Source organism: Homarus americanus, unplaced genomic scaffold, assembly GCF_018991925.1.
Source record: "Homarus americanus isolate GMGI-L3 unplaced genomic scaffold, GMGI_Hamer_2.0 scaffold6317, whole genome shotgun sequence".
In the NCBI taxonomy this organism is placed as follows: domain Eukaryota; kingdom Metazoa; phylum Arthropoda; class Malacostraca; order Decapoda; family Nephropidae; genus Homarus; species Homarus americanus.
The window spans coordinates 1,739,847-1,765,903 of NW_024730668.1; the positions used below are offsets into that span (position 1 = coordinate 1,739,847).

The window sequence follows — 26,057 nt, forward strand, 5'->3', positions numbered from 1 at the left end:
AGAAGCACGTGAACCCCCCTTCCCCTTTTCGAAGCCCTTGTACTATATTAACTCTGGACCCATGAAGATAAAAACGGTTATCAAAATCTAGAGGAACATTCATCCTGAGCAATTAAATCAATTGAATTAGTGTCACATGGTCTTAATTGAGTCAACCAAACAGGGCCGTGGGTCGCCAGGCTAAACCAATACTGTATGGGATCAGGTTTATAGGTGAACAAAACAGACATAAACTAGTAGAAAGATTAAATAAAAAATAAGATTTCGAGAATATTTCAAGGTTAAATTTAACATATATATATTTTATATCTAAATATAATTACTATTGTTTACTTGTCATTGCGCATCTTAGGAGTTAGTTGTCTCTCACTGTTAACGTCAAGGGTTGTATCAGGCCACAGCTGTTTATTCCAATGATTATCTCTTGATTCAGTGTTTCTGGCCCTCTACAATGTCTTCGGCCCATAGATAGCAGTAACAGGTATAAGTTCAATTTAGTTTACAGCGTATGATTAAGTCCCATCAGGGGTTTAGTGTTAAATAGAGAGGTAATAAGAGGAGAGAGAAAGTCCACGTAGACAGTTTGTGATCAGCTGTTTGGTGTGATTACTCAACAAGGTATTACATTTTTACCAGTCATTACCTTCCTAGACAGTAAGATTGATTCTGATGTTCCTCTGACACCATTAAGGTAAATAGGGGTTTATTATATGTATGAGGTCAGGATAAAGTTTATAACAGTACTCTGGTAAGGAAGTTTTATAACCAAATTTCACATGTAATCTTGATCATGTTTTTGGCAGTAGCTATCCCATCAGAGGAAGCTAGAATGTCCAGTAGCAATAAAATGTTCATGCTAAACCTTTAAAAGCATATAACTTTAAAGAGGTAACATTTTAAAGTAAGTCGACAGCAGGTTTACTTACACCGAGTTTAGGTTGGTTGAGGTTTAGTGATTTGAGTCAGGTGTCAGGTCAACTTAGGTTTGCTTGTATTCTAACCTCCGTAAACCTACCTCAATTTCAAGAAATATTCAATATTTTACATTTTATGATCTCACTTTCCCTTTTTTTAGTCCAGTAATATCCCCATTAGTCGGAACAATTGGTGCAGTGTGTTTCCGCGTTTGAGAGATTCCGGGTATTGAGTAAAGTTCTCTTATCCCTAGAAAAAATTGCACATCCATGGAATGTTTCAGCATCTAAGCAATGTATCTAGCACTGGCTAACATTGCTACAGAGGCTTAATTGCAGTCTGACAGACACAGCGGTATTTATTTATGCAAATACTACTGTACGGAGAGAATTTTCTTAGAATGATGAAATTTTATTTTCCTAATAATGGAAAGTTCTAGGGATTAAAGATTCTGGCTACTCATTCTTACATGCATTTAGTTCACTGAAATCCCAACAGTGTGAATTTTTGTACAGTATAGTAGTACTGTATGTGGGAAAATGTAATCTGATTTGTAACTATTGGATGCCTTTTCATTCATGAAATTTGTGACAGATAATTTGGCTTTGTATTATCCAATGTGGTTTGACAACATGAGCTTAAATGAATCCTCGATTAATGTGCAAATTGAAATTTACAGGAAAACTTGGTCAGGTAAAGTTTTATTAACCCTTTTGCTGTGAAAATGCATGCGTGCATACAGAAAATAATTTTTCCCTTGTCTGCATAAAATGCATATCTAAACAGCCTGCACTGTTCCACAATATGCCCGTGAAGACACCAGGAAGTGCTGCCATCTGTCAACTGCAAGAATGAAATGTCTGATGTAAAATATGCCTCACTTAGTCAGCTGATGCTTACCTACACAGGACCTATAAAGACTCTATACAGCTCCTCCCCAACTTACGACCTACTCAACTTACGACCACCCGCACTTACGACCTGCCTCAGTCGTACCAAAATTTTGTAAAATTACGTATTTTCGAGTCCCAAAGTCAGTACACAGACAAAATTTTTGTTTGTAATTCACTTCAAAATGGCTGGCAAGCTTAAAAGTGAGTGTTTTATGGTGCTGAGAAGAAAAAGAGACACCCATATTCGATTTATTTAAGGTTTTCCGACTTATGGCCATTTCGACTTACGACCTGGATTTGGGTCCCTAACCCCGTCGTAAGTCGGGGAGGAGCTGTATCTTATTTTGGACGATAAATAAAGATTTGGATACTATAATGTCTTAAGATAATTTATAGTGTTTACTGCATAGCTGTAAAGATATACAGTACTTGTAGTATATGAAATGGGAATATACTGCTAAAGATGTATAGATGAAAGATAATGTACCACATCTTTACAAGTGTGATGCAGTAGTTAGTCTTGTTTTGTTTCATCAGTGGTGTATTTTACTCCTCTCCCAATCCAGCTTGTTTAATATTAGTGGGAAGTGCATGAGGCACACAGCATGAGAACAATATTGTATGCAGTGCTGTACAGTTGTACCCCGCTTAACGCGGTCAATTGAACCCACAGGGTACCGCGTTAAGTGAACAACAGAACATATGGGATTAATTCCAATAGAGACTGGCCCGACCCCCAAACTCCACTTTTTGACGACACACAACTATGTTGTAGTAAAAATTTTATCTTAACTTTATGATGGTATGAACAAACAAGTAATATAGAAGAGGTTAGGTTAGGAAAAATAAAGGTTAAGTTCAGAAAAATAAAGGTTAGGTTAGGAAAACTTAAAGTTAGGTGTAACACTTACGTTAGTAGAAGACACACTGCGCAACCTTACAGCGCGGCTTGCCCAGGCGGAGGCAGGAGGGGAGGGAGAGGCGAGGCAGGCAGGAGCGGGTGGCGGGTGTGGCGAATCTAAAAATAGCGTCTCGAGCCGGACACTCTGCGCGCATATGGGTAGATGAACCGTGTTAAGTGAAAGTTCGGTTCTGGCGAGGCACCGCGTATATGAGAAATCGCGTTAAGTGAAACCGCGTAAAGCGGGGTACAACTGTATTGTGTTTTATTTACCAGAGATCAATATATTTCATAAATATTTTTATTAGTTAATATTCACTTAATGAATGGGTTACAGTTTATATATGCAGTACTGTACTTGTAATATGATTTAATTGATTACATAATGTTACAGTGCAAGAATTATATATTTTAGTTTCTTGGGTCAATATACAGTACTGTATAGTACTTTCATATCTCCACATTTATAAAATATGAAAATTTTCACATTACAGGTGCAGTATTTTATAATAAAAGATAATGTTCTATTCTTTTTAGAAAAAATATTAAAAAGTTCTTCGGAACACACAATTTTTGTGTGGAAATATGACATTTATTGGGAACCAACCTTGAATTTTCATGATGCAGTGAAAGGGTTAAGCAAGAACCTAATTATTGTCTTTATCATTAGTCATATCTGCCAGAACTTCACTGACTCCTGTCAATCATGATAATTTTTACTCCAGTTTCTACAAATTGGTAGTCATTCCTTTTGGCCAGCATCTGCCATCTGTGTTGAACAGGTCCTTTTACTTGTAGTATATGATAAGAACCTTCTTGTATAGTTAAGAATGGTTTGTTGCACTTATATTATCATGAGTTTCAGTACTGTTCTGTATAACCCTGTTGGATTAATCACCAAAGCATTACAGTAATTTATTTATTTATTTATTTTTTTTTTTTTGCAAACTGTAAATGTGAAACATGTCTAGAATGGTACACTTTGAATCATGCTCTTCTTGGTTATGGTAAATTTCTTGAAGTTTTACTTACTCTACAGCATATATACAGTACGTATAGCTATACTGTACTGTATATACAATATAGTTTTATGGGACCTAGAGACCTGTATTTTGAATCTAGATTAAGAAAGGTTGCTAAATTTATTTCCAGGAATGTAAAAAGTTTTAATACCCCACAGATAGAAGTTCTAAAAATTGGTACACCAGAAAGCCATTTCATGGGTAGCAGTGGTACTGTGCATTAATTGTAAGCTTAACGGAGATAAATACAGGTAAATACACAAGTTAATTATGAAATTATCATGTAGATAATTGATAATGGCTATTTAGTTTACTTTTCTTGCACAACTAAACTACAGCACCAAGCATTTTTGGTTGAATCTCTCAGTCTGATGTAATTTGATTTATAAAATGCAATTACAGTGGGAGAGAAGGAAAACTGAAATAAACTTTTGAAAATATGTAACAGTGACTGTGTTGTAAATAAAGATAACTCAGGTTATCTGTGAGTCTAGCCTATGAATGACAACAATAAAGCCAATTAATCAAACCTTCCAGTCTAACCTAATGATTAATGAATATTTGTAAAAATAGTTTTGGTTGGTTCATGGTCTTCCTCTATACTGTATTTATCTTTATACTGTATACAATATGTTGATGCATCACAGGAACACTATACACTATTTTTGTAAGTTTATACAGTAGCTACCAGTACTTGGTTTAAATATGTTAGTGTATTATTGGGACATTACATTCACATCCCTCTTTTTTTATATACTGTACTGTAGTTAATATTTCTTATTTTACCCAGATGACTCAACCTGTGCTGTTTATAATTCTAAAGTATCTATCACACCCTGATGACCTTCCTAAAACTAGCATGTCCTCAACAGTGTAAGAATGTGGAGGGGTTGGTCCGAGGGAGATCAAGGGGGGTCTCCTCCTCCAGACCCCCCAGCAGAGCAAGGTGATACCAGTCCAGAAGAAGTTGTGTTAGTAAAGCAAGAGTTGGGAGATCTGCAGGTATGGGCTGTTTTGTTACTGTTAATACAGTATGCTTGATTTCTCTACTTGAATGTTTTTAGAATTTGACTAGATTTTTCTTATTTCTCTTACACATTTATCTTGCTATTTCTCCTTATCGTAATCATGAAATATATTATAATTTATGAAGTAGTTCTATGAATATGAGATGTAGGCAGACTTAATCGAGACTTCTTTTGTGATGAAATGTATTGAAAAGTGGTACTGTATTAGTATGTGTATTTTTAATTGCATATTCTTATCTGGTGGATACCAAGATAACTTTATCAGGATCATCATCACTAGGACAGTCAAAACAAACGTAGATATGATGATCCGAGAAAATTTACATGGGGATTCATGGTTTGATGGTCGTTCAACTGGTGACCTTCAAAATCACTTGCCAGAATGCTCCTGATGGAACTTAAGTCGAAAATCTCTGTACCTTGAGGCAGGTACACTGCCCAAGTGTCCATCCAATTCTGTACAATTGCTGCATTGTAGCTGCTTGCCCATTTGAATCACTGGTTAGGAATAGTGGAATCTCATCCACAACCTGAAAGAGCTTTGAAAAGCCAATGAGTCAGCAGGTACACTGGGAAGAATCTTGAACGACTTACAGTAGTTTGATTTTTACAAACCCCTCTGTCATAAACTTGAGATTCGCACTTCAAGCCTTACATTTCCTCTGCCTCTGGTATACTGCCAGTGCCAGTTGCTTGTATTATCTGGTGATCCTTATGAGCACCCAAAGGTGAAATAATATTTTGCTTTCTTTATATATTAGCAGTGTTGGTTTTTAGAAAGTATTCCTTTGTTTACTAATGTGTTCTGTTTGTGAGGTGAGCGATATTTATAGTTGATATACTGTATCAGGCTGTTGAATCATTGTGCAAATACTAATGTTTTTATTTCCATGTGACACTTTTGGGTGCTTGTTGGCGTAGCAGTTGCAGGATGGACATTTCCCAATTGTTCGTACTTAAGATTTTGCACATCAACTTAGCTTTTCAGTTTTATTGAAAACTTTAATTGATGATGGAGTCTGTCATCCCGTGGTAAGAAACTCAGATTATTCATCCCTAGCTCTAGGTTACTTTGAATGTACTTAAACTCAGTCAAGGCTAGTTTAATTCTTTACATAATTTTGTCAGATCTTTTGTCAGAATAATATATACAGGTGTTTGTAACTTTATTATGGCAAGTAAAACTTGGGTAATCTAAAACAAGGAATTATCACCTCTAGTTTAATTAGGATCACTGAGTGAACCTAAGGTAATATGGGTCCTTGAATGATTGATATACATTTGCAATTATTTGCCCAGTGAATAGTGTCCCTGACTTATGACTTTTTTAAATAACTGTTTGGCAACTCTCTTATCATCAGGGATGCAATTTCAGTCAAAGGCTTTGACCCACATACATACAGTAATTCTCATTGGACAGGTTATCTTCTAAGTTGTGTTCCATGGAGAAAATATATTACAACACTAAATTTTCAAAGGTTTCACAATCTATTTCTAACATGCTTTAAGTCTTTTAACTTGGCTTGTTGCATTCAGATGTGATATTTTGCTTTAATTTTTCAATGGTTTTTGGATGATCTTGGTAGATGATAAATTTTAGGTGTCCTCTTCAGCCATTTGATGGTCCTCACCTGAAAACTGTAGTTTGCTGATTGCATTTGAGTGTAGATCTAACAGCCATATTAGGCTGGCTTCCCTCTGGAAATATTTGTTTTATAACTTCTATTGAAGTTTTTTGTAATCTTTCAAGCCAGGAATGTATTGTATATATTTGAATTGCCTCTCTGATTTAGGTATTATGCTTTAATGTGTACAACATATACTGAGCAGGAAAGCAGTCAAATTTGGCTGTAAATTCAATGCTCATACTGACAGATTGGAGTGACATTAGTATCCTTTTTTCTTGCTGTAATCACCATTAAATTATTAATGTTTATGTATTTTCTACATTATTTTATAAGATTCCATACGGGCTGGCACAGTGCTAAGCCATTTTCCAGAATGGTGTATGTTAATCAGATTTTATTAATAGTGCAATGTGGGTAACCTATAAAATCAAAATAATATTTCAGGATATTTTTCATATTCTACATTTATTGTATATTATATGTATAAAGGAATAAAAGGGTAGAAGGTTTTATTCACATTTAACAGATTCTCTCATATTTCCTTGGCCATAACTTTCAGTGTGATGTAATGCTTTTGGCCCATGTACTTAAAATGTGTTAAGGGAACTTTCTCTGTATGATTTTTCCTAACTTTTTTTTATCAGCTCATACCTTAGAAAAAGCTCTAAGTTTTTATGTCCTGTAATTGGAGACTCTCTCAGCATTCTCTAGTAGTTTGGGTATTGCAAAGAGAACACATGTACGATATGTTTTTCCTTGAATTGGAGAGGTTTAATTTCAGTTTACTACTTGTGTCACATATCTTAACTGGGCTACTTAAACTCTTGCTTATCTAGGCATGTCCTGGGATAGTCTGTCTATATCAAATGGTGTGTTTGGCTCTCTTATGGATGAATCTAACATCAGACTGTGGCACCAGAAGTACCAAGTATTATCCTTCTTAATAATTGAAGTGGGTCCTTCCTACTGAAATGCTTTTGATATGATTCCATGAAACATAATCACTTCCACCTCTTTCTTAACCAGTTTGGATCTTGCAGATCACTTGTCAAATGACCCAGAAAGCATAAATAAAGTTTAGAAATATGCATTGTATGTCTGGCAGCCCAGCTGCCTCACACCACCCACCTCCCACTGCAGGCTTCTTTGGATTGCTGCTATACCGTGATGCCAGTCTGGCTAGGAAACTTAAACAGGACGTATGAGACCTCAGCTTTAGCCCCTGAGTGATTCATCAGGTAAAAAGCACCGTTAGATGGCTGCAAGTGAAATCAGAAGTTTTTTGTGCTGATGTCCCACTTGTTCTCCTGGAGAGGGGGGGGGGAAATGATGCCTGACCTCACTGATGAAAACCGTATAAGGTTGATTGTCTTCCAATTGCCGTTTCTTGGAAGGGAGTCTAGAAACTCTTGGCAGTTCCACAGCTCCCACACTCCACAGGACAAGCTATGGCTAAATTTGTATGGGAGTCAGTTAAGAAGTGAAGTCCCCTGGATCAAATTAAAGGCTTGTCTTTTGACATGAAGATGAGCATCTCGAGAAAGATGTGCTTTTCCTACCTTATCTACACGATATTTTTATACTCGTACTGTCCAAAGTTTACAAGACACTTCTGAAGGATAATCCAAAGACCCCAAACATTAAGCTGTCTGATCGATTCAGAAACTTCGGGTCCTACATTGTCAAAGATAATTACCAGTCAGCTGCAGGTGATGAGCAATGTTCAATTCTTCTTTCAGGGTTGATGTCATTGAATTCACCAAAGGCATGCTTCAGGAGCAACTATCCCGAGATGACTATCGTGAATTTCTTGAGCTCGCCATTTTGTTCTTGGGTGGTGTTCCTCCTGGAAACATTCACAGGGCAAGATGGATGTCATGTGCAATTTGTACTCTGAAAATGTGGCTTTTCAGAAACCAGTTTTACCTCCATTCAAGGGCATCAACTGTTACATGGCAGAATTTGTTCCATTTTAACATCATCATTGTTAGAGTGTACCTTAAAACATGATTCAAAGCCCACTCTCAACAACAGCCCTTGCCAATGACCTAAAGTTCCTCACAGAGCTGCAACAGCCGAGTCCACTGACTTTGTCTGATGCCCTTTCTACATTATTCAGCCACCACTTATGGTACCTTAACAAGGTGAATGTTGCTTTGGCTATATTTGACTCTGGAGTCTCTGATAAGCATTAAAAGGGAGAAGGTCAACAACTTCAAAGAGAAGCCTGGCTCTTAATATTTTCTGTGCAGAATCCAACAGGGAACACACCCATGCTAGCCGAGGATCCTGGAAATTGGTTAGGCGCAACAACTTACTCTACTGCCTAGGGAATTGTTCAGAACTTAATGGTTGTTAATGACCTTGCTGAATGTGGTGTAGCTCTCATTCAGAAATTCAGTAGTGCACTGACACAGGATGAGGAACAGAAGCAGTATCTTCTTCATGTCGTGGAACAACAATGCATACATTAACCTATCCCTACCAAAGGCATCTTCTTGGTTGTTATTAAGTGCTTTGGCAGAGTCTAAGCTAATGGTAACCTGTAATTAACTCTATATTTAGTTTGTGTAATATGTATGAGTATAATATACAAAGATCTTTTGAGTTGAGGTATTGGTCAGTGTGTTCAGTAAGTTTCTGTGTAACTCTATTTTGCTCCCAAGGAGGAGAACTTCCCATCTCTTGAGCAACTGTTTAATGTTAATAAATTTGAATTAGCTGTTTATTTAGTCTACAAAATATATTTGAGCATTTAAACAACACCATTTTGGTGTGTTCAATATGTTTTTTGTGTGTAACACTGTTGTGCTGCAGAGGAAGAGAACTTCAGATCTCTTGAGCACCTCTTTAATGTTTATCAAACTTAATGAAAATTTGCTGGAAGTTCTATTTTGATAATTAGCACCAACTGTAAATGTGTGCATTCAATTTTTTTGCTTTATTTTATGCACACCCTAAGTGCAAGTCCAAAGTTTATGAATGAGGGGTTTGAGTCAGGTGAACTCTTTCAGTGTATTTATCAGCTTGGTGGCTTTTCGTAACACCAACAGGTCATGGGTAAGATTCCACCCACATTTACCATAGAATTGACAAGGTGATTATCTATTCCACATCACTTGTGCTAATTCAAATGGTTAGTGTACTGTATTTACCTCAAGGTCACAGATAGCTTGCGAACTCAAGAATTTACTGCCTCACTTAATTTACAAGAAGTTTTGATTCTGTATGTGCTATTTTACCTAATTCTTCTACCTTTAGCACTTCACAAAGTTCCAGAGATCTTGAGCTTTCCAAACATAACATACATCCCTGGGAGTATAATTATTTTGTTAAATTGAGGGTATTAAAGTATTTTAAAACCATATTTATATATTCTATCTCTCTTCAGTCATGCAAGTCATCAAAAAGATGTGACACTTTATTAATAAACTTATCTTGTTGATATTATTTACAGGGATAAGACAATTGAATAATAATTTTTTTTTTTGTAAATCATTAAAGAAAATACCTGTACTGTACATGGATCTTGAGTGATTGGAAAAATTGTATACCTGCATTCTGACTGTAATCACACAAGTCCTCATTCTACTTATATAGAGAGTTTTTTTTTACTATATTAGCTCATAACTATATCTGAAGTATTCTGTGCCATTTGTGTGGGAATCATAGGAAAGATTGAAATTTCTGCCTCACAAAAACAAATAATATATTTTTTTGTTTACCTTTCCTAAAATTTTTGTGACACTGAGTCTGTGTAAGTGTATATACCATGGAGCAGTTACACTTGACATGACAGTGAAGGGATACCGAGAGTCCAGGAATGGAAAGATCCAAAAGACCAATTATGACGTAGGTACTGTACTAAATTTTTTATAAGGATCATTGGGTGATATTTGACACTACAGTACACTAATTGGCTTCTCATTTGGCAGGATCAATTTGACCAGCAGCAAGCCTTAATAGGACACCTCAAAGATATGCTCAAGAAAAAAGAATCCGTACTTGATTCTAGGGGAAAAGAAGTTGAGGTAAGCCCATAGTTGGTAATAATCTTTGGTGTTTCTTATAATTTCAGAATACAGTAATTGAGCCCACGGGAATTTCACCTGATTTTAATTACAGGCTGTATTTTGTTATCTATTCAGCCATCTTGGTTTATGGTTTTCACACTACCCTGTACTAGAATTTTCACATTTACGGTACTGCACTGTACTGGCCTAAATAACGTTAATTTGTTATTATGTACTCTCGTAGAAAATTTCAAATATAAGGCACCTTTTACCCATTTGTTGCTCTGTTATCCCCTGGGGCGAGGGGGGATACAGTATCATATTTCACAGCATATTAGGTGTACCTACATGGAAGATGCACCATAACTTACCAGGGAATATCTTAAAAAAAAAATGAAAGAGCCATGCCATTGCATCAGTACTATTGAATTTTACTCTGCCTTATACAGGATCTTAAAACACCTTAGAGTAACATTTCCCCTGTGGTTTTTCTTCCCTTGGGAACAATTATCACTAAAGTGGAATTTTTTATTCATTTTTGGTTAGGGTTTCATGAAGTTATAGCTGTAAAACTCTCAAATTATATCACACAGTAACTACAAGTTAACTTTGTTTTTACATTTTGATGGCATCTGTTTTGTACTTGCTATGGCTACATCTACAGGTACAGCATTAAAACATCAAGCTTCAATAGGTACAATATATTATTCATCACTTATTATCAAATATAATTAGGTAATATCCCTGTTAGCCAGAACATTTGGTGCTGCATTTCCGTTAGCCAGAATCCCTCAAACCCGGAACTCTCCGATAGCCGGAATTGAAATTTTCTCGAAAAATCGTTCCCAAAGCCGTAATTTTCCGGAAAATTCCGGGGAGGGTTTTTTTTTACCTGGTTTGAGAGATTTAAATCAGGCACATTTTCCGGAAATTCTGGGAAAAATATTCCGGCACCCAGAAAATTCCGGGGATGTATTGCAAACACTGAACAAGCCTACATGGCAATTTACAAAACCACTGTGGTTTTATGCTCTTGCTGGCATGCACTCATTACCCACACACCAACCTGACAACAGTTGAAAATATCTTATCCCCATGGCTTCCCCCCCAGCAAAAAGGATGAAATATGATGCAAGTTTCAAGCTGAAAGTTGTTGCATTTGCAAACTCTTCAAACAACAGTGCTGCAGCGGATGACAGTTTAAGTGTAAGCGGTGCTGCTGTGCTGCTGACAGTGTAACGGACTCATAATTTCGCAGCTGGCCGCTTGGTGTTGGTGGCGTCACTGGCAGTTTGTTTACAACAGTTGATGCAAATGGCAGATCGTAAACCAGGTGTAACATAATGTTCTACTATCATTCCGTTTATAGATTTTACTATCAAGGTGCTATACTGGTATGCTGTGTAAACAATTACTATTTTATTGGAGGTGCTGATTTTGGCTTGGTGTTTACCAGAGTTCTTACGAAGATAAATTACTGAAGATTTTTAGCGGTTGCTTGCTGTCCTATGTAGATCCTGTTGCCCACTTCCCTTTTTGTATGAACTATATAACATATATTTATCAATTATTGAAAGGTTTTACGGTAAGTATCTTGATGAAAGTGGCGTGGCCTTATTACACACTTTCGCCTATGTTTGGGCCTTGGGGGTCGACTTATACGGCGAGTATAGAACTAAACCTGAATTTTGAACTAAAAATCTTGAGGTCGACTTATACGCCACAATTTACGGTAAATGTCATGTTGTATCCAAAAGTATTGCGATTCCTTTGGTTTTGCTCAATTTTTCTTTTTGTAAATTAGAAACAAGTTATCAGTGCCTTTAATATTTACCTACAACTCCTACTTGTGTGAAGCATAAGCATAATACAAGAGAACATGTAGGTTAAGATAAGAAATGTGATGATACTCACCTGAAATTTGTTTGTTGTTTCAGTTCTAAAGCAAATGTTGTAGTTTTTGTTGTGAGAGCACTGAATAATGAAAATAGCAAAAGTGGAAATTCCTTGTGTTTAATTATATACACATCTGTAATAAGAGCATTTTTTTCTGTCTCATTAACAGTACAGTCGGCTATTTAAGCAGTTATGTTTATATTTTTCTTCCTCCCCTTTACATTTACGTGTTAAAATCAAATTGTGATTTAGATCAATGATTTTTTTTTAATATTTTTATTTACATCATGATTTAAATCACTTTATATAAACCAAACAACCCTGAAATTCATATACGCTAATTGTTGCATCTCAAACGTTTGTATAGTAAGGGATATCTGTATTTACCATATTTGTTATGTATGGGATATTAATATTGTTTTGTATGGGCAGGGTTGTGTTTTAACCTAATCTATGGAATGAACACTGCTCTGACTTATGAACAGGGTCCAGGAATGTAACCCATTTGTAACTCAGGGACTGTCTGTACTGTATATATACAGGGGGCCCTCAAGTTCGCGGATTTTTATTTCGCGGTCCTCTATTATTCGCGGATGACGCCCTGGATGTAGTTTTAAAGTTGCCTGCATTTTCGCTGCTGGGACACTAACAAAACACTTACAAATAAATAATACTGTAATGGGAAAATACTCTCACAAGTACTGTAACCAGAATTTTTTTTTTAAAAATGTGACAGTCTACCCTCAAGTCCATGCTTTATTACTTTATTAATAATTGTCCTAAGGGCAAATGCATAAAGGGAATATACATTTCTTTGTACACAAGTAAAGATGTAACACACGCACACACACACACGGACTGCAAATGTTATTCACGGATTTGGCGATTCGCGGCCATTTTGAGAACCTAACCCGCACGAATTTGGGGGGGCCCCCCTGTATTTGAAAATTTTGGATTAATATTATATTCTGTGTTTGGAGTACACTATTGTACTTTTTTTATGCCATCAAAATATTTATTATAATATAAACATAGATAAAGGGATGAGAATACTGTAAATTAGTTCGATGACACAAAAGAAAAGTTATGAAATAAACAAACATCACCTAACACAATGTCTTGTCACAAATAAAATTTCTGGCTTCGCTGGTGAGTACAGGGCTGCCTCACTTATCGCAAAGGTTACGGGCATGAAACTCATTGCGAATATCGAAATTGCGAATAGCCGAGCAATTTCTCCCATAAGAATTAATATAAATAGGGGGGATACGGGCATCGTAGTGGTCACGGCCGTCAGATTTTAACACTTGTTTTACTCAATACATATAGAACATAAAATAGATAAAGAAACAAGGGCATAATATCAAATAAACATCAATAACAAACACTTTGAGTTTATGAGGCGTATATGTTTACAAGTACAGTATACAGGGGTACTTTTCATGTTTGAGTGTGTGTGTGTTTGAATGTTTATATGCATTGGTGTGTGAGGTAAGTTTTAAACGTAGACATCACGGAACCTCGTCACCTTCGTAGCTGTCGGTGGTGTTGCAGACCCGGCCATCTCCTTGATCTTGTCGGCGCTTTTATATTATAGAATGCACCGTAGAGGGAGCTAAGCCGTGCATGCGCCCAATCACCGACATTCCTTCTCCATGTTCATGTCTTTTTATGATATCCAATTTCACGTCCAACGTAACTGCCACACGTGATCTCTTAGCAACATTTCTGGGATTTTTAGTAGCTGGTCGCTTAGGCATTGCGAAATCATTCAAAACACAACTGCGAGATCACACAAAACACACACCAGCACGTGAGACTGAGGCGAGCGGGAGCGCATGGCGGAGGAATACGTACACACACTGTCCTATGCTATGGTTGAGGCGTGCGGTTCAAAATTTTTGCTCGTAAGAATTTGCGAATAAATGGGGCAACCATTGCGAATGGTGGAAATGGGTAACAATAAATTGATTGCAGATAAACAGGGTTACGAATACCGAGGCTATGAATAATGGGGTGTGCCTGTACAGTGGGGTATGCTATAACGAATCTAATTGGTTCTAGAACCTTGTTCGTTATAACATTTGTTTGTTATAGGATTAATCCGTTCCAGGCCCCCAAATACAACCACTTAACACTGAAAAATATAATATAAAATTGTAAAAATTGTAAAAAAGTGCATAAATATGCATCTAAACCCCTGAAATAAACAATATCATTAATACTTGTAATAAAAAAACCAATAAATTAGTAAAAAAAAATCGTTGTAGGAGTTTCGTTCGTTATAGCATTCTCAGTTTTATAGGTAAAACCGTTCGTTATAGGAATATTCGTAGTAGAATCCATTCGTTATAGCATACCTCACTGTATTACATTCTATTTATTCAGTACAATTCGTATTCCCGTGCTTGAATATGGCTTTGTTGAATTGGTTGTTATTTAATAAAAAAAAGACATGGTTCATCGCTGCACATGCCACCTGCTGGAATAAGCTGCTTTGTTTTTGTCCGCTCCATTAATTCATGTTATTTTATCCTACCGCTGATGGATGTGCTCCTTTGTTTCCTTTATGCATTTGTAGCAATTAGACAGGCTAACTTGGAATGTTTATATTCTTGGTTAACCGTTAAAAGAAGACTGAAAATAGCCAAGAAAACAGCAAAGATGTCATAGTATTGTTCATATATAGTACAGTAGAACGTCTACACCAGATTTTGCTTTTCTCGGCATCAGTCTGGAGGGCTTGTGTGTTCATACATGTGATTGAATGTTTGTCGTGGGTGTCATGCGGCACGAGCCTCAGTCTGTGTTCTGCCTTCATACTTATCATATTAGTGTGCTGCACCTTGCTACTTACATTCATTTACGTGAACTTTTTATGTAAGAAATTGGTTAAATTACGTTGAGTACATTACAAAGTGTGAATATACATAATAAAAATGCAAAACACTCAGCAGTGTTTATCTCAAGCCCTGCCACTTAAAATTGCTGGAACTTGTTTATACTAATTGGGGGTGATAACAAACTGCTATCACAGTTACAACACTTGGCTTTCATTATTTGTAGATTTGATGTTGCATTTAATGAACTGAAATTATAGGTATCATTTACAAAACTAACATTTATAAATTTTTATCTTTTAACAGGACTATGCTGCTCGGTTGGCTAGAATGAAACCTCGTTTGGGAAAGGTGGGTGCTAAGAAGAAGTCGGTGCTTCCAGAAAGAATAGAGCCACTTGGGTCTTCTGAGGACTCTATAACTGTCAGTGAATCAGGAGTTAGTGGTGAAACTGGAGTTCATGGTGCTGCTGGAGGGAGGCTGGTGGAGGAGAAAAAACTACCTTCCTCTGAGAGTGGTAGTAGGGCTAAGATATTACTTCTGAGAAAGCAGCTGGAAGAGAATCGAATTAAGTTTGAGCGTCAGCAGAAAGAGAATGCTGAGAAACGAGCATCCATGGAGGAAATGAAATCAAGAATCGATCGACTACGAACCGAAGTTGAACAACGAGATAATGTAATTCAGTCGTTGCAAGAGGGTAAAGGAGCGATGTCCGATGAATCAATTACACAGAAACTGTATCAGCAAATTGTATACAAAGACAATACTATTTTAGAGTTGACACAAAAAAATGACAGATTAGAAGGAATAATTCAAGAGCAACGGGAATCCCTAAGTGAAAAAGATCGAGTGATTGAAGCTAGAACTGAAGCAGTATCACTGATTGCAAAGGCTCAGGATGAAAAGAGTCTAAAGACCTTGGAAGAATTAGAGGAAGTCAGATATCAAATGAAAAAAATGCAGGAAAACTTTATTGCAAAGGAGCAGGAGTTTGTATCTGAGAAAGATTCCTTGGCAAAGGAATTAAAAGAAAAGGTTAAGAAGGTAACTCAGCTTGAAGAAAATGGACGTCGTTTAGAAAACCTTCGTTTTGAGCTCAGCACTCGAAATGCAGAGCTGCAGGAAAAAATTGTCACACTTCAATCTGATATTAAATCATTAAGAAATCAATCAGAAGTGGATAGAAAAGCTTCTGAGGAGAAAGATTCCCTTCTTCAAGAACTCAAGCAAAAACTTGTTAAAGCAGAGGCTCATGGACAGAGAAAATTCAAAGCACTAGAAAAGCAATTGAGAAATATAAAGGGAGATGGTAATGCTGGAGAGCAAATTTTACTGTTACAAAATTCAATAGCAGAATTGGAAGAGGAAAAGGGGAACCTACAGTTGAAGTTGGTTGACTTTGATGACCTGAGAACTGCAAATGAAAAATTGACAGTTCTTAGAAATAAACTTGAGGATCAAGTGAAGCAGCTTAACAGTGATTTAGACTCTCAACTGAGTGCTATCACCCTTCTTGAGACAGAGAAAATCAAGTTGGTTGAAGGCACCAATGAACGTGAAAATCAAATATTTGATCTTGAGTCAGAGCTGAATAGTGTTAGGACAAGTCTCGCAGAAGCCAATCAGGCAAAAGTTACTCTTGAGCTTCGACTTTGTGAGGTAGAGGAACAGAGAGACATTGCAGAGAAGGGAAGAATAGAACTGGAAAATCAAATGTCAGAATCAGGGCAAGCACCATTAGAACAATTAATAGAAGAGAAAGGTATTTTAGAAGAGTCTTTACAGAGTAGAATAAAGGAGAGGGATGAGTGGGTGGAAAAATATTCAAATCAGGTAACAACTGTGCAGGAATGTGAAGAGAAAACAAAAGCAGCCCTAGAAGAAAAAGAATTAAAAGTCAGAGAATGTAAGCGCCTTATGAATATCCTAACTGATAAAGAAAATACAGTTGCCACTCTGTCTATAAAGATTGATAAATATGATATTGTTGTGGCAGATGTTGACAACAGGTTAAAGGTAGCAAATGAAACAATAGCGAAGAATAAAGTGGAATTTGAAGACTTGATGCACAAGCTCCAGCAAGAGTCTGGAAAGATTTATGAGGCATCCAAAACTATAGAAGATTTGGAAGCTAAACTGTCACGTGCCTCAACAGATTTTCACTCCCAAGAAAATGAATTGGCCTTAGCAAATGAAACCATTGAAAGTCTGAATAGGACCATAAATGAAAAAAATATAACCATCCAAAATCTGGTTGGAGAGGTTTCAATGTTACAGGACCAGATCAAACGGAAGGAAAAGACCATAGACGATCATATTAATATGCTTGTAGAGTTGGAGTCTCAACTAAGCATTCGGGACCACAAGATTGAAGAATGTCATGCCTCATTAGTGCAGAAAGAGGAACAACTTTCAACAAAGAGTTTAGTGGTTGATAAATTGAATAATGACCTTAGGAACATTTCACAGCAATTAGAAACCACAAAAGTGTCGTATGAGTCTGAGTTAAATATACTCTCAGCCATGCTAAATGACTCAAAAAATCAAGTGGAAGCATCTCAGGAGGATATTCTGGTTAAAGTTAAGGAAATTCAAAATAATCAGACAATGATTTCAAAATATGAGCAGGAAGTCTGTGTTAAGAATTTATTATTAGATGAACAACAAGGTGATATTAAACAATTAGAAGCAAAATTTGCCTCCCTTGGTTCCTTACTGACAGAAAAAGAAGCTTCCATATTGAAGTTTCAGGCAGAGTTAGAAGAAAAGACATCATGTGTAGAAAGCCTTAATTCACAACAATCTACATTGAAACAAAAAATAAATCAGTTACTAAAAGAAAATTTTGAACTGACTACAATGAAGACCAGTTTGGAAGACAATTTGTGTGAGGTCCAATCATTAGTTCATGAAAAAGAAGAGAATATACTGCATTTAAATTCAGAAATGACTTTAAGATCTGACCAGCAAAATCAGGATATTGAAATACTTAAATGTACACTTGTTGAGAAGGAACAGTATGTAAGTGCAGTGGAAACAACAATTGGAAACCTCAAAAATGAAATGGAGAGTAAGGCTTCAGAAGCAGAGAAATGGCAGACAGAAGCCTTAGAAAAGAATAAGTGTCTTGATGAAGTTACACAGCAGCTAGAATGTATTCAGTTGCAAACTGAGGAGAAGGATGCTGTAGTGAGGGACTTACATACCCAGCTAACTCAGAACCAGGAACAGCTTGTTTATGCTCAAGAACAAATTTCTCACACCCATAATCAATTAGTTGAACTTCAAGAGCAATTTGCCCAAAATGAAAATGAACTCAGACAAACACAGGACCAGCTGAATGAAACTCAAATTCAACTATCACTAGCACAAGAACAGTTGGACAAATTCAGAGAAGAACTTTGTGTAGCTGAAACGCAGCTCCAAGACACTCAGTCTCAGTACAAAAACGTCACCACATTGGCATCTCAGTTTGAAGAACAGTTGCAATTGAAAGCAATGAACCTTGAGAAGATGGAGACACAAATAGTCTGCCAACAGGAAAGTAGTACAAAGGAGATGGAGACAGTCAGAACAGAACTCCAGGAACTCAAGTCAGAGGTTACCAGATTGGAAATGGAACTACAGGCAAGTAAAGAATATGCAGAAAACTTGGAAGTTGGTTCGTCAAAAATACAGGAATGGGCTACGGAGTTACAGAATGAGTTAGAAAATGCAAAATTAAATCGAGATTCTGCAACAAATGACCTCATTGGCACTAAAGAAGAGATTGCCTCCAGAAAGAATGCACTTGAAAAACTACAACATGCCTTAGAAGAACAACAGCAAAGAGCAGAGTCATTACAAACAGAACTGACTCAAGCTATCTCCTCCCAAGAGCAACATCAGCAGAGAGCCGATTCACTCCAAATGGAATTGACTCAGGCTCTCTCTCTTCAACAAAAAAGTGAAAGTGAAGTTGCTGCTCTTTCACTCTCACAACAGCAAAACATTACTCGTCTAGAAAGTGAACTCCTGTCTGTAAGTCAGGCAAGGGACCAGTTGCAAACAGAATTTGATAAAAACTCACTGTTACTACAGAATCAAGTTGAAACTATTTCCCAACTGAATGCCAGTATTGAAAGCTTTAATTCACAAATTAAAGAAAATGATGAAGAAATTAAGAGCTTAAAAGAAAGTGTTTTGGAACATAAGAATAGAGTACCTGAAGGTGAAAATTTATTTGTGAATTTGGAAGGACTTGAGGCAAGGATAGATAATAGGGTTGATGCTTGCCAATCTGGAGTGCTTGGTACCATGGAAGAACACAGACAAACGACAGAGGCTGAGCTACTAAGTTTGAGAGAAGAACTTGCAGCAGCAGAACACCAAACCCAGTTTTTGGAAGAGGAGTGTGATGGTCTTCGTACTGATGCCAACACCGTAAAGCAGCAATTACAAGAGGCACGGCAAACAATCACACAGCTTCAGACAACTCTTGCCACACAGTCTCAGAACACTGCAACATCATCATCAGGTTGGGATGACTGGGGAGAGGTAGATCTTGGAACACCAGAGCCAAAGGAAATGCCAAACTTGGAAAACTCTTTGGTAAATAGTCTTCAGAAATCTTTAGCAGATAAAGATGAATTGTTGATGATGATACAGGATCAGCTTAAAGAAGCTCTCCAACAGATTAATACAATTACTGAAGAGAAAAAAGTCTTAGAACAGCAGAGAAAGAGTACAGAAGTCAATTCTGTTCAGCAAAAGCAACAGTGGGAACAAGATCGAGAAGAGTTACATATATTAAAGAAGAGATTGGAGGACTTAGCTTCCATACAGAGTACTCTAGAGCAAGAGAGGCAAAAAATAGCCATCCTCGAAGAAAAACTTAGAGAGAGACAAAATGACATTGAGCTGCTTCAGCAGCAGGTGATCCCTCCAACTTTTGCACAACATGAGAGTGTACATGAACAACTACAGCATTCTGAAGTATCTGGTTATTGGCCAGTTCAGGAACAAACACCTGGAGTTTGGTCAGTAGGTGAACAGACAACTAATGTGTGGTCATCAGTTGAGCATCCAGCAAGAGGTTACCATGTGTCTGATCAAGAAGCAACAACTACAACACAACCTGAAGAACTGGCACAAGCTACACCAGTAGTAAATCAGTTAACAGGAGGTACACCAACTACTGATCAGGGTACAGCACTTGTAACAACTACTATGCCAAATATCCAGTGGAGCCAACCAGAAGGCAATGATTCTTTCTCTTTCTTGCAAAAAACTCCAGCAGATAATGAACAAGATCCATCTAGTTGGTTTGATGAGCAGCACCAACAAGAATCTGAAATCTCTACACAGTCAGTACAACCCATTGAAAAAATGGTGGCAGAACAACAGATACAAAATGCACAGAAACAGCAGGAACAGTCAGAGGAGGCAGTTAATGTTGAAGACTTGAAATACAAACTCTCCTGGTATGAGGAACAGTGGGCAACTTGGACGGGCTACTATACAGAACTACAGACTAGCTTCCAAGAAGCTGAGCAAAAGGTGACTTATCTGACACAGCAACTGCAAGATTATCAGCAGAGTGTGCAACAGGAGACTGACATCACAGCAGATGATCCGACACTATCTAGTGCTGATATTGTTGATGAAAGTAAAGTGCAGCAGCACGAACAAGAGATCTTGGAACTACAAAGCAAATTGTGTAAGGTTGAAACATCTCATCAGCAATTGAAGGAAGAAAACCATAATCTGCAACAGCAGATTAGTCGAATAAGTGAATTAGAGGAACAACTTGAGAAGCTGACAAAATCTTCACCAAATGCAGATCGCTTGGAGGATGCTGAAGCTGAAGTAGATCGTCTCCGAGGCTTTGAAACACAAGTGTATGAACTACAGAGCCAAGTTCAAGCTCTCCAACATCAAGTAAGATAAACTGACATTTTCTGCTCATTTCTTCTGTGTGGCTTTACCTTTCTTTATTGATCATTTTCTTTTAAGTTTGTTAAATTTATGAAACAGTTACTACTCTCTATTTGATGGCCTGTTCTCATATTAATAAGAAGACAAAAGTAATCTGCTATCTAGCTACTAACTAAAGTTTTGGAGGTACAGTAATATCTCCATTAGCCAGAACAATTGGCGCAGAGCACTTATGGGAATGAGAGATTTCTGGGTAACGAGACGACTCTTTCAAAGCCCGATAAAATCCCTCATCCCTGGAATTTTCTGGGTAATGGAGAAATGTTCTCGGAAGTTCCAGAAATTGCCCGTTACATCATCTCTCGAACCCGGAAAAATATCCCCCATTTCCAAAATTTTCCCGGTATCAGGAAAATTTTCTCTGAATTTTCCGGAAAATCGTTCCCCAGGCCAGAATTTTCCGGAAAAATCCGGCTTTGGGAACGATTTTCTGAGAAAATTTCAATTCTGGCTATTAGAGAGTCCTGGGTTTCAGGGATTCCAGCTAATGGAGATATTACTGTACAGTGAGTTCTGCTATAACGCGTGTTTTGACAACGCGAATTGGCTCTTACGCGATCTATGAATAGAGGAACGATATTTGTATAACGCTAACACTTGTTTGCTGTAACGCGATTTTTGCTTACTATTTCTCCAATATTGTGGTATTAACTGTCAATATGGTAAAGAAGAATATCTCCAAGAAGCGTTCTGGTGATCGCATTCCCAGTGATGATCGTAAAAGAAAGGCTATAACCCTTGAAGAGAAGCTCGATGTTATCTACCTCAAAATCACCCTTCTCCCCCATCAAGTTATATTCATATTTTTTCAAGGTAAAGTGTTACATTTACTGTATGATTTCATTATTCGATATGAATGTAACATTTATTTAGACTGTGTTATCCTTTGTGTTAGGCTAACTACTAAATTTTTTTCGATTTCGAGTAGTAATCTGCACCTAACCCTATTTTCTCCATAAGCCCTGTTATTTCTATTACGCGAATTTCTATAACACGATGTTTTACAAAAACAAAACTATCGCATTATAGCAGAACTGACTGTACTAAATATCACATAAATATTTTGGGGTTTGTTCCAGTGAGGGAATTACAGTATTATTTAGTGTGGTTCACCAAAGAGGTAATTTGTTCGTTGTTGTCCTGTAGTGAAGGACAGTTTTTATAGTACTATGCTGTATAGTAAGACTTCACTTTACCAGTCTGGTTTAGGCTTGAACTTGATCCTTATACAGTCCAGGGTATATGAATACCCCATAAATCTAACCATGTTAGTCTGCCACTGGTAACAAACACATTATTATTACGTCTAGAACTCGTGACTGCTGGTAATAGATATAGTTTATAGAAGTGGTTGAATTAATTAAAATAGCAATAACAGAGTAATGATGACAATATTTTTTTATAGGTAGGTAGTAAAAATATTCCTTGTACATGTATTCACCTACTTTTGCATGGACACACAAGAGTAATCTTGGCACCAACAGTCTGATCTAAAACCCACTACTGGACCCCAGTACAGTACAGTAGACGATAATTTTACCGTGCTTGAGGGGCGGTTCACTTGCATGGTTAAAGGGAGTGTCTGGCTGAAGCACGAAATTTGTTAATAATTGATCAATCAATTTCAGTTTCCTGTCAGCAATTAAAGACATTAGATACATTGTTGCTCTACCACTGAATCGGTTCTGCCTAATCCCTAATACTTGATTTTTCCCTTATATTTTTAATCAATTTTCAAAATCCTACTTCTCCATAACTTCTCGCTAGATTGCGTTGAAATTCATGTGTAGTATAGGTAATTTACTGTACTCCTCTTGAACATGGCATAAAGATACACTGGACCCTCGCTTTATGCGCATTCACTACATGTGAATTCGCGTTCATGCGGCGACCCTATTTCTACCCATAACTCATTTTATGCGGAAAAGATTCCCTATTATGAGTTCTGTAGATGATATGGCTCACTGGTTTTATATTATACAGTGTTGTACTCGTGGCGCCACCAGCGTGAGCGGCAGAGAAATTTGATGCCGTCAGCGTCGGCGTAAACGATTTCATAAATTGACTGTTAGCGTCAGCGTCAACGAGTTTTTAAGGACGTACAAATTCAGCCCCGAAACGTTTTTTTTCCTGTTTATGGGAGTAACATATGCAAAATCATTTATTATGATTTATTTTACATCATTTTAATTATTCATTTGTTCCCCTGCAAAAATACTAGCATCTGAAAATGCTTGTCGCTCATTCTGCTGCGCTTGGGCCTCAAGACGTCCTTGCCCGTGGAGAACATGCGCTCCACTAGAGGGGATGGGGGTGTTGTATTTGATGAACAATTCCCTCATTGCCTTGTTGGGAAAGGTGTCCTTGTCGAAGGTTTCTCCCACAGGAAACGCTTGAAAAGGTCACTTTCATTTTCATTCCTGGGGGGGTCTCGTACAGGGCCTGGAACAATTCGTCCTCCATGTCATGGTCTTAGTCGTCTCCCTCACTGCTCCCTCCCGGTCATCTTTATAATAAGATACATTGGTCCTTCGATTAACGAACACAATTTGTTCCAGAGGGTCGTTCGTGAACCGAAAATTTCGTTAACCGAATCCATTGTTTCAATGGGATATTGGGTAATTGGTTCCAGCTCACCGAAAAGTACATACAAAGTAAAAAAAAATGCAGTAAAGTACACTTACTGAGGTGTGTATGTAGAAGGTTCCTGGTTGATGATGATAATGGGAATTAGAAGTGGGGGTGGAGGAGAAGGGAGAAGAAAAGGAAGTGGGGATGGAGGAGAAGTCACCTTTCAGGGGGCCCATGCTTGATGCTGTCATTTCACCAATAAAATTTTAAGTTCACTAGATATAATTCAAGATTATTTTATTTAAATCAACACTGCACTGCACTATATATGTTAACTAAATTTCAGAATGATCAATAATTTCCATGAAAAATGCAAAAATATTCAAGACACCAATAAAATAGATGTTCACTCCACTATCAATAAAGCCCAACTGACTCCTTATGGCTGAGTCAAGCTTCTGATGGGCGCACAAAAAATTAGTCCCCTGTACTGCATATATTATCAATATGTTAAATAAATGTTAAAATAACTAATAATTTTAATATAAAAAATGCAAAAATATTAAAGAGCACAACTTTCTTGATATTTACTCCACTGGAAATGAATGTAAACATAGAACAGATTACTGAAGTGGCAGACTAGCCCATCAGCTGATGCTCATAACAAAACGTGATATCCGTAAGAATTTCGTTAATCAAATTATTGTTCGTTAACGGAAATGAAGATTCTTATGGAAGGTAATTCGTAAACCGAAACTTCGTTAACCGAACCGTTCATTAACCGAGGGACCACTGTAATTAAAAATCGAAAATTTTAGAATTTGATGAACAAATTGACACTTGACGCTTCGCTCGGGTGATAAGTTGACTGCGTCACCTGTAGCGTCACCTGCCCAAAAAATTTATGGCGTCGTCAGCGTTAACGAAAAGTTGCCGCCGTCCAAGTAAGGACACTTGACTGAGTAGTGCCCCCTCAGATGCTTATACACCTCAGCTAGGTCACCCCTTGCCCGTCTGTAGTATAAGCTAGGCAAGTTCAGGAGCTCCAATCTCTCAGGGTAGCTGAGGTGCCTAAGTGCAGGCACCAGTCTGGTGGCCCTCCTTTGAACATTTTCAACCAACTGACAGTCCCTAGCATATCTCGGGGACCAGACGGGATGACAGTACTCTAGATGGGGAAGCACTTCACTCTTGAAGATCGTTACAAGGGACGGACCGTCTAGATATCTGACGTGTTGAATAAAGTCATCATTTTTTTATCTTTTATTTTTCTAAGCTGCTGTGGTTCATAGGCCATTGCTAATATATTCCAGTGAACACTATAGCGTGTTTTTTCCCAACTGAGAAAAGATGCCCCGCCCCCTCCTCAAGAGTTACAACTGATTGGCTGTTGAAAACCTGTCCGATTTTGTCCTGAGCAATGATGTATTTCTAAATGAGTTTATTCATAATGACCGTTTCTGAAGAGAAAAATATTTAACTAAATTATATAAAGATACATACCTTCATTATTTCAAACAGGAGCACGTAGGAAGTTTATCAGAAACATTATACGTGAATTAACTGATAAATTCGGGTAGCAAATTCACGCTTTTGGAGGATGCATTTAATATACTATGCTTATTTTTACCTACAATAAGACATACTAAGACAAATTACATGTCAGTAATAGTACATTATGCAAAAACAACATTTTAAAAGATCAGAATCACATTGAAATATTACACGACCGTTAGCAGAGGCGGGAAATATGACTGTGAACTACTTCATATATTTCCCGCCTCTGCTAACGGTCGTGTAATATTTCAATGTGATTCTTATCTTTTAAAATGTTGTTTTTGCGTAATGTACTATTACTGATATGTAATTTGTCTTAGTATGTCTTATTGTAGGTAAAAATAAGTATATACATATTAAATGTATGTTCCGAAAGCGTGAATTTGCTACCCGAGTTTATCAGTTAATTCACGTATAATGTTTCTGATAAACTTCCTCCGTGCTTATGTTTGAAATAATGAAGGTATGTATCTTAATATAATTTAGCTAAATACCTTTCTCGTCAGAAACGGTCATCCCAACGATTATGAATAAACTCATTTAGAAATACATCATTACTCAGGACAAAATCGGACAAGTTTGCAACAGCCAATCAGCTGTAACTGTTGAGGAGGGGGCGGGACATTTTTCTTAGCTGAGAAAAAATGCACTATAATACTGTACTGTACTAGAGAATAAAGACCTAAATTACTAAGAACAGTACAGTACTTTAGTAATATCTAAGGTCAAAATTTATTTCCTGTATTTCATTTTCTTTTGTTTAGTGAGAATTCTTCTCCATTTCATTGTCTTATACTGTATTGTTATTCTGATATGG

General features: G+C 37.1%; 1 protein-coding gene across 4 annotated transcripts in view; it reads left to right on the top strand.

The window, feature by feature from the left end:
* Positions 1 to 347: 347 nt before the first annotated feature.
* The window catches only part of LOC121867173 (golgin subfamily B member 1-like), a 53,706-nt gene continuing 27,996 nt past the window's right edge, over positions 348 to 26,057 (top strand). For 2 of the 4 annotated variants that reach the window (XM_042366955.1, XM_042366957.1), the window contains exons 1-4: positions 348 to 481; positions 4,604 to 4,733; positions 10,323 to 10,418; positions 15,443 to 21,055. In XM_042366955.1, the coding sequence (XP_042222889.1) occupies positions 4,611 to 4,733; positions 10,323 to 10,418; positions 15,443 to 21,055 (5,832 nt within the window). In that variant the 5' untranslated portion in view covers positions 348 to 481; positions 4,604 to 4,610. Of the gene's footprint in view, positions 482 to 3,913; positions 3,983 to 4,603; positions 4,734 to 10,322; positions 10,419 to 15,442; positions 21,056 to 26,057 lie in introns of those variants that run through there. The other 2 variants (XM_042366956.1, XM_042366958.1) reach the window with 2 other exon arrangements.